The sequence below is a fragment of the Pinus tabuliformis genome, chromosome J (assembly GCF_031772625.1).
Source record: "Pinus tabuliformis cultivar Carrire ecotype Pingquan chromosome J, CPIR1, whole genome shotgun sequence".
Classification (NCBI taxonomy): Eukaryota; Viridiplantae; Streptophyta; class Pinopsida; order Pinales; family Pinaceae; genus Pinus; species Pinus tabuliformis.
Window position 1 is genome coordinate 984,010,562 of NC_142295.1, and position 8,509 is coordinate 984,019,070.

At 38.8% G+C, this 8,509-nt stretch overlaps 1 protein-coding gene across 2 annotated transcripts; it reads left to right on the forward strand.

Moving 5' to 3' along the window:
• The first annotated feature begins 656 nt into the window (after positions 1 to 656).
• Positions 657 to 4,507, forward strand: LOC149230153 (uncharacterized). 2 transcript variants are annotated; one of them, XM_089378868.1, is made up of 2 exons: positions 657 to 3,552; positions 3,972 to 4,104. In XM_089378868.1, the coding sequence occupies exons 1-2, from the start codon at positions 1,048 to 1,050 to the stop codon at positions 3,978 to 3,980; spliced, it is 2,514 nt and encodes an 837-aa protein (XP_089234994.1). In that variant the 5' UTR covers positions 657 to 1,047; the 3' UTR covers positions 3,981 to 4,104. The 2 variants fall into 2 exon arrangements, with proteins under 2 accessions (XP_089234994.1, XP_089234993.1); XM_089378867.1 differs by having other exon boundaries at positions 658 to 4,507.
• Positions 4,508 to 8,509: the final 4,002 nt, after the last annotated feature.

Genomic DNA, 8,509 nt, shown 5'->3' on the forward strand with positions numbered 1-8,509 from the left:
GAAAAAAATTTACTATATTGAAGTGTTTAATCCCACTCATGGTCATCAACCGAAAGCATACATAGAGGCCAATATCTCTTGGAGAGCCAAAATTCTTATTGCTCAGTTAAGGACTAATTCTCATCAACTCCGTTGTGAAACAAGGCACTGGAAAATGCCAAAGGAAGTGTTGGAGGAAAGAGTATGCATTTTTTGTTCTTCCGGAAAAGTGGAAATAGAAATAAACATTTCATTTTAAAATGTGAGTCCTTCAAAGACAACATGGAAAGTTATGCAGATATGCTGGCAGCTAGCTCTTGGAATAATTTATTTAGCGAGGGTTTGTTCAAAAGCTAAGAGTATTTATTTTGAAGCTTCATAGAAAAATGGCCTAATACATCAAACAGATGAAGAAATAATCTGTTCCACAAGTTATTTTTAGCTTGGTGAATGTTAAAATAATTTATTCTCTCTTACCACCTAAATACTTCACTTCGATATATATAACCAAGACTAAGACTGTAAATATATAAATGACACGAGATAAACCTAAATACTTCACTTCGATATATATAACCAAGACTAAGACTGTAAATATATAAATGACACGAGATAAACCTTTTAAGAATGGGAAACCCTACATAATATTTAGACACTCGAGGATTTTCTCATGTCAAGCTTTGTTTATGACGATGATGGGCATCCATAAGCTTTTGTAACCCACGAATGTCCTTTAACTTCTTGTATTATAAACGGTAATGAAAATGGGTTAAATTCGTAGGCTTTCTTCATAGAATGCTCGTTCACTGGACTTCTCTAATCAACTTTCTGGTCAGTTTAGCTGCTTGGAGTTTTAGGTCACAGTAAGGTCTAAGCCCGTACCTTAAAAATGAGGTATACAAGGGTTTTAGGGATATTATTAATGCATATCTATTTTACAGAGGAGAATGAAGTATAAGGATCCGACGGAAAAAAGATATGCACCTCAAATTTCTCAAGGGTTTGTGATGTCTCGCGGATACCGGACCTGCTTAGTGTGCATATCTCTTTTCCAAAGGGGAATCACATATGAGGTTCCTGTGGAGATTCGTGAAGGGCACCTCAAATTTCTCAAGGTTTTCCAGTGTCTCGCGGATTCAAGTCCTGGTTAGAGTTATTTTTCACCCGAATTTGGTTTTTAGTGATCGGGGATCGGGTCATGCTTGTTTTGAATTTAGAAAATACAGTGTCGTGGGCTTGAAAGGCTGCAAACCCACAGCTATTCTGAACAAAAATGGAGCTGCTAACAACTTATCTAAAACTTCAATCAATTCAAGACTTAAAGAAGTACACGGGAAAATTGAAAAAACATTCACAGAAGATGAAGTTTTAGGACCTGATGTTGATAGGATTACAAGTATCCTTAAAGAAAAGAATCCTTTGATTCCCATGGAAGAGTTGCTGGAAAGCTGTGACATTAGTTTCACTCCCGTGATTGTGGAGAAGGTTGTGAGGAGATGCTTGAGAGTGAGTCATTTGGCGCTCAGGTTTTTCAATTGGGTCAAGCTTCAGCCCAGCTACAGGCACACTTCTGATACATACAATGCAATGATCTACGTTGCGGGCGAGGAGAAGGACTTTTCCTGTGTGAAACGATTGTTGGAAGACATGGATAAAGAGTCATGTCCAAAGACAGTAAAAACATGGACCATATTGATATCCCAATATGGGAAGGCTAATTTGGTCGCTAAAGCTCTGAAGGCCTTTGAAGAAATGGAGAATTCTGGCAATAGACCTGATAAAACTGCATATGATTCTATTATTTCTATTCTCTGCAAGGCAAGAAAGATTGATCTTGCTAATAAACTCTACGAGCGGATGCTTTCGGAAAATCCGATCCCAGATTTTCCCACTTACAGGCTTCTCATGAAATGTTGGTGTGAACAAGGAAACCTTTTGAGAACTCGAGCACTTGGAGATGAGATGTTGACGTTTGCCCATCTTTCCGAGCAGGAAGTTTATTCTTGTCTTTTGAAATGTTATTGTATAGCAGGGAGGATTGAGGAAGCCCTTGAACTGATTCATGAGATTAAGGAGAGAAACCTTTTGCCTGAGCCCGAGATTTTCCACATGCTAATTAAAGGTTTGTGCAGAAACGGAAAAATGGATGACGCTATGCAGTTAGTCAATGTCATGAAAATGCAAAATTGCACACCTGATGAAAATGTTTATGGCATCCTTGTCGATGGTTACTTGAAAAGAGGCCAGTTGGAGAAAGCATTTGAAACAATGCATATCATGAAAGAACTAGGTTACATTCCTACTGTTTCGACCTACACTGCATTGGTCCAGCATCTTTTCAGGGAAAACAGATACAAAGAGGCTATTAAGCTCTTTGAGGAAATGCAGGAATGTGGTCGTGAACCTGATGTTGTAATGATCACAGCAATGATTGCTGGGGAGGTAAGCCAGGGCCACATTTCCGAAGCGTGGGAGCTTTTCAATGCCATGAAAAGCAAGGGACTAAACCCCACTTGGAAAACCTATTCTATATTCATCAAAGAGCTTTGTAAAGCTGGTAAGTCAGAGGAAGCTTGCAAGCTTTTGTTGGAGATGAAGGACAGAAGTATAAATCCCGGTGCCAGGATCTTCCAAAATGTTGTTCAGTCTCTAGAGAATGAAGGGAAGCGAGACAAGGTTGTTGAAGTGACGAGAGTTAAAAAATCATTTAATCTTGTTCAGGTAGAAAAGGAGGCCGAAACAAGAATTAGTCAGACTGATGTTCCACATTTCAATCTTGACTATGCTATTGATGAAGACAACCAGAAGCTTTTAAAAGATGGCCATGCTGTTCTGCTTAAGAATCGTCCAAAACAAATGCAGTCCGATTCTAATGTAGAGGCAAGATTTATATTGGAAAGAGACTATGCAGACTATGACTTTCAGAAAATCCGTGGAATTCTTTTAAACAACAAGAATCAACACTCCCTAGAAGAAGCTCTACAAGAAAGCGAGGTGACCTTCACCCCATCTCTTGTGATTGCTGTTTTGCACAGCTGCCAGAAACATGGATATGTTGCGCTAAGATTTTTCTCCTGGGTCGGGCAGCAGTCTGGCTACTGCCATACTACAGACACATACAACATGGCCATCAAAATCACAGGCAGTGCAAAAGATTTCAGGTATATGAGAGGCCTGTTAGCATATATGAGGAGCGAAGGTTGCCCTATTACAGCTAATACATGGACTATCATTATAACTCAGTATGGTAGAGCAGGCCTGACAAATGCTGCTTTGCTGAAATTCAAAGAGATGAAGGATGATAACTGCAAGCCTAATGCAAGTACATATAAATATTTAATCATGTTTCTTTGCGTAAAGAAAGGAAGAAATATACAGGCAGCAATGCAAGTATTCCAGGAGATGTTACATGCTGGTTTTATGCCAGACAAATCCCTTTCTGGTGTCTTCCTTACGAGTTTGTGTGAAGAAGGAAAGCTGATAGATGCTCGAAAATGTGCTGATGATTTACAAAGAAGAGGGTGTTTCACAAGTCAAATTATTTATTCAATACTTGTAAAAAGCTTCTCCAGGGTAGGGAAAATGTCCGAGGCCCTAGAATTGGTGGATAAAATGAAAAACTGGGGATGTGTCATTGATGAATATGTGTATGGTAGCCTTCTCCCTGGTTTGTTAAGAACAGGTCAAGTAAGTAAGGCTTTAGAAATGTTGGACAGTATGAGGGATGTAGGTTATTTACCTACTGTTCATATCTATACTGCTCTGATTATTCATTTCTTTAGGGAAAATAAATCGAAGCAAGCCTTATGGTTTCTTGAAGAAATGAAAAAAGCTGGTTGTGAACCAACCGTTGTTACATATACAGCATTAATTAGAGGGTATATGAATGAGGGCCTAATGTCTAATGCTTGGAATACTTTCAATCTCATGAAGGAGAAAGGGCCTGCTCCTGATTTTGAAACTTACTCTACATTCATTCACTGTCTTTGTAGGGCTGGTAAATCAAAAATGGCACTGGAACTACTCTATGAAATGATGGAAATTGGTATTCACCCCAGTGCTGTGAACTTCAGGACTGTGTTTTTTGGTTTTAACAGAGAAGGAAAACGACAAGAAGCTGTGAGGGTGCTGCGGGCCAAATGGGCATTGTCCAGAAGAAGAAAAGCTTATATTTTACCGAAGTATGCGTCTTTGCAACCAACTCCTTTTCCACAATACTTGTAGAACATAGAATTTACCAATCTATTGGAATTTGAATCATTGAAGTTACTATTGGAAGATGAGTTTAAAAGCAGTGCTGTCATTGTATCATTATATTTCACATTTTCATACTAAACTAATATCCAAGCAAAATCCATATTTTGGTTAAGAATTTCTCTGATGAACCAGGCCTTATTGTTAAGCACACTATTCACGCTTGATTTTCTTGGCACAGCTTGTATAATTGCAATTAAGATGTTTATATGCGATTTGGAACATAAACAATATTAAGGCCACCGTCAGCCTTCAGGATCTAACATTTTACTGGTGTATTGTGCGGACCTGTTTAAACTGATGGTTTTAGGAACTGGCAGCTTAACCAACAATGTTAGGATTACAGAGGATGAATAAGCTGACTAATTTAAGTTCCTATGGCCAATATAAATAGAATCTTAGATTGAATGTTTGTCAAGTATATTTCTTGGAAATTATCAAGGAACTTCCTTTATTCCATCTGACATGCTCTGAGTAATGCAACCAACTTGCCATCTACTTTTAGTTTCCGAGTTTCGACCTCTTGTAACTTTTGTCCACTCCCATGCTGTAGTTTTTTTCTGTAAACAGAAACAATTTGAATACTGAAGCAATAATTACATGGATGCTGTTAGAATTCGTGACAACAATTAAAAGAAATTGGGAAAAATAAAATTTACTTCAAGTAAATGTTTTGTAGTTTGTATAACAGGTGGCAGTTCATGTAACAAATGTAATGGTGCCAAGATAGATATATCTGTGTAGCCTGAGAGATTTATGTTGGTTCATGTAACAAATGTAATGGTGCCAAGATAGATATATCTGTGTAGCCTGAGAGATTTATGTTGGTTGTAAACCTAATTGTAATCTTATTCATTGAGCAATAAAATACCATACCTTGCCCCATGGATGTTTCCTTGATACACTATCAGGATTTTACCACGTAAAAAATTTAGTGTTGTTTGAGTGCTTCTAGGTTATCTTTGTGTCATTGTTTTTCTGCATTTAACATTTTATTCGGGCCCTAATTACCAGCAAGTGGTATTAAAGCTAAACAGCCGACTTCTGGATGCACTTTTTGAGACAATCACCAAGTGTGCAGAGGTCTATTCATGCATGCTGCAAATGTATGGGAGAAGCAAGCTGTTTGTTGAAAGGTTCATCAACTATGCAAAGGTCACGAAAACCCTAGCTGTCAAGCAGTGATTGGGCCAATTGTGTCGCATGTAGGGAACATGTTGAACAAGAAGTGACCGTGAAAACACCAACTGTCGTATAGAGATTATGACTGTTGTGTGGAGCAATTGAGCCAGAGACCATCGAAAAGGAGGATAGATCCGTCCTTTGCAAGCCCGTCTTTGTAGGGTCTATTTGTGTGTGAAATTTACTCGAATCACAACAATTGGAATTTATTCTTCTAACTGGTCAGCAGTTTATTAATTTTCTGATTAATACCGAATAAATCACATTGCGATTCTTCACAAATAAATTCTGCGGAAGCTAAATAAAATGTTGGAATTGAGAAAATAGAAGCACACACACAATAAAAATGACACCAATATTTTTGGACTAACAATCCTCGGAAAAACCCTGAACGGAAAACTGCTGCAGCAGATGAGGCTTTATTTTTATTATGCAGCAGCAAAATCTAAGTACAATAATCTGGATGCCAAACTGACAATCCTCCAGCAAATAATCTAAGTAATATATTTGTGAGACAAATTGTCTCATTCTACAACTGATCCCAGCTCCGAAACTGGCTGCTTGAACTGCCTCTGCGTGAGCCTCTACGTAGTGCTTGCGTAGACTCTACTTGCACTTCCACTGGATATGCTCGGAATTTGTCATTCTCCCTAACTCTGCCTCTGGAAATAACTCGCTTGGCTTCCTAGATTTTTTCCTGGCCTCTAGCCCCTGAATTGATCTCCTGTGAAGTTGAATCGAACTGGCCTTTTGAAGCTTCTGCGCAACTTCACTGAAGAAATACTGCGGCCTCTCTTTTGCTGGCTTTCCAACACTGAATATCTATCGTAACTCTGTTGTTGCTCCCTCAGACACTGTTGCACTGGCTCGAGCTGACTTCCTTGTTGAATCACCGTACTGGATAGCTCGATCTGCCAAGGATACATTGCTCTTTGATGTGTTCTCTCCTCAAACCATAGACCTGTTGTTATAATCTCTCATTGGATCACCAACGACCATGATTAAATCGTTATCAATGGCTAAGATCATCTGAGACTCGATCTGTGTGAGTCTCTAGAGCTTACTTGATCTTACTCAATTAATTATTGTTAATTAATCAATTTTCAATTTTCCTAAGTTAGACTTAGGAAATATTTAATTATTGGTCAATTAACTTAATTAAGTGGTCTCTACGTGTTTTTTCCCGAAAGTTTTTCTGGGTTTTGGAGATCTCGTGTTCTTTAGCCTCTCCAACACAAATTGAGACTAGAGTCTAGAATACGTGTCCACTGTTACCAAAAACTAACACTCCTTAGCGAGGAAGGTGTTCTCTCCAGTCTTCTCCATACTATCATACTCACTATCTTGATGAATAATCTGTAGTTTGTAGCCTAAACCACCTCATGCTGCTGATGTTTGACAACTATGATACAACTAACTCTCATTGTCCATCAACCACTGCGCGCATGCTTTGATTCATCTACTAACCCTGTAGCTGAACTATTCTACATTTGTGCTGCTGCTGACACTGCATTGTGCCATTCTGCATTGCTGCCAACATTGCCTGTGCTGCGACTGATCTGATGTTGTTGTTATTGCTAATACTATTGCAATTGAGAACTTTTCTACTGTCCCTGCTACTAGAAAGGGTTCTCCACTATACCCATATGTTCTCTAAAATAGATGAACTTAGCTCTCCCTATGCACTGTCCCAAACTTAAATGAACAGTGATTTGTAAAATAAAATCGATTTGTGACACTAGAAATAAAAACAATCAGCAAATGCTTATTAAAACTCCAGAAGTGAGAACCAGCTGAGCCATTTTATCATTGAAATGGAGCAAGTACAATAATATGGAGAAATGCACCTAGGCTTGCCTCAATGGCAAGCTTGAAAGGACCCAGGTGATAAAACAATAATCTCGAAGTTGGAAATGACTGCTCCTCTAATGCTCTGCGTTGTCCCTAGAAACTACACTGCTGGTTGGAAAGGAACTACAAGAAACCCCGTCTCTGATGCTCAGAAAATGTTGAAACTTTACATATGGGATCCTTGTCAAAAACATAGAAAAACCCAGAAAGTGTTTGGGCTGAATCCTGTTAATCAAGGTTGTCATTGATGTCAATATGGCATTGGCCGAGATGGAAAATATTCTTGAGATGCCTAGTCCCAGATGATGATGTCATGACTCTTGTTTGACAAGGATGTCATCAATTAATATGTCAAGCCACTAATGAAGAATTCTTAAGAAGTGCCAAGTGCCAAATGCCAATCATGTGCCTTATTTGATGATCTAGACCTTAACCCTTGATGACATATGGAGGACTACACTTGATGAATGACCACACTTGATGAGGTCTTGATAACATGGTTGGAAGACTAGATGATGAAGTGGAAGATCTCATTTGATGGTTGGAAGACTACCTTGGAACTTTCCTAATGATGTTGCACTATGATTGCACTAGTATATGATGACATTGTTGATGCATCATGCTACATGGATGTTGCACTCCTACATAATGACTTTATGATCCTAAGATGACATTGATAACAATGAAGAAGCCACGCTGTCCCAAACATTTCTTATGCTGTCCCAAACTTTTTATGCATAACATTTAAGGATAGTCACAAAGAAAAATTATTTTGGACACCTTCGAGGCATCTTTTCAAAATGGATCCTAGACCATCTTAAAGAGGATTTTTTCCTCTTTCTAACGAGCCTTTATTTGCCCACAAACTCCCAATAGTTTGTGAGATATTGAATTTTTAAGTTAAGGAAATTATTCCTTGCAGTGAGCCGACCTACACTCAGTCATACAAGTCGACCTTGTTGATTTGGGGTAGCATCGGATGTGCTCTAGCCATGAAAATTGGTGGAGAGGCTAAAGCACATGAGATCTCCAAGACCCAAAAATGGTTTGGACAGATTGTACCCGGTTTGGGAGAAAAGTATAAGAAGAGGCTTGAGGGTCAGTTGGAGAACACACTAGAGTGATCAATCATTTATTTTTCTAGAGCGGGGTTGCTAAGCAAAAGTGAAATAGTGATCAACAGCAAGGGGTAGTGAGTACTGGACAGAGAGGCAAAGACAAACCTGAGAGACCAACGCAAAAG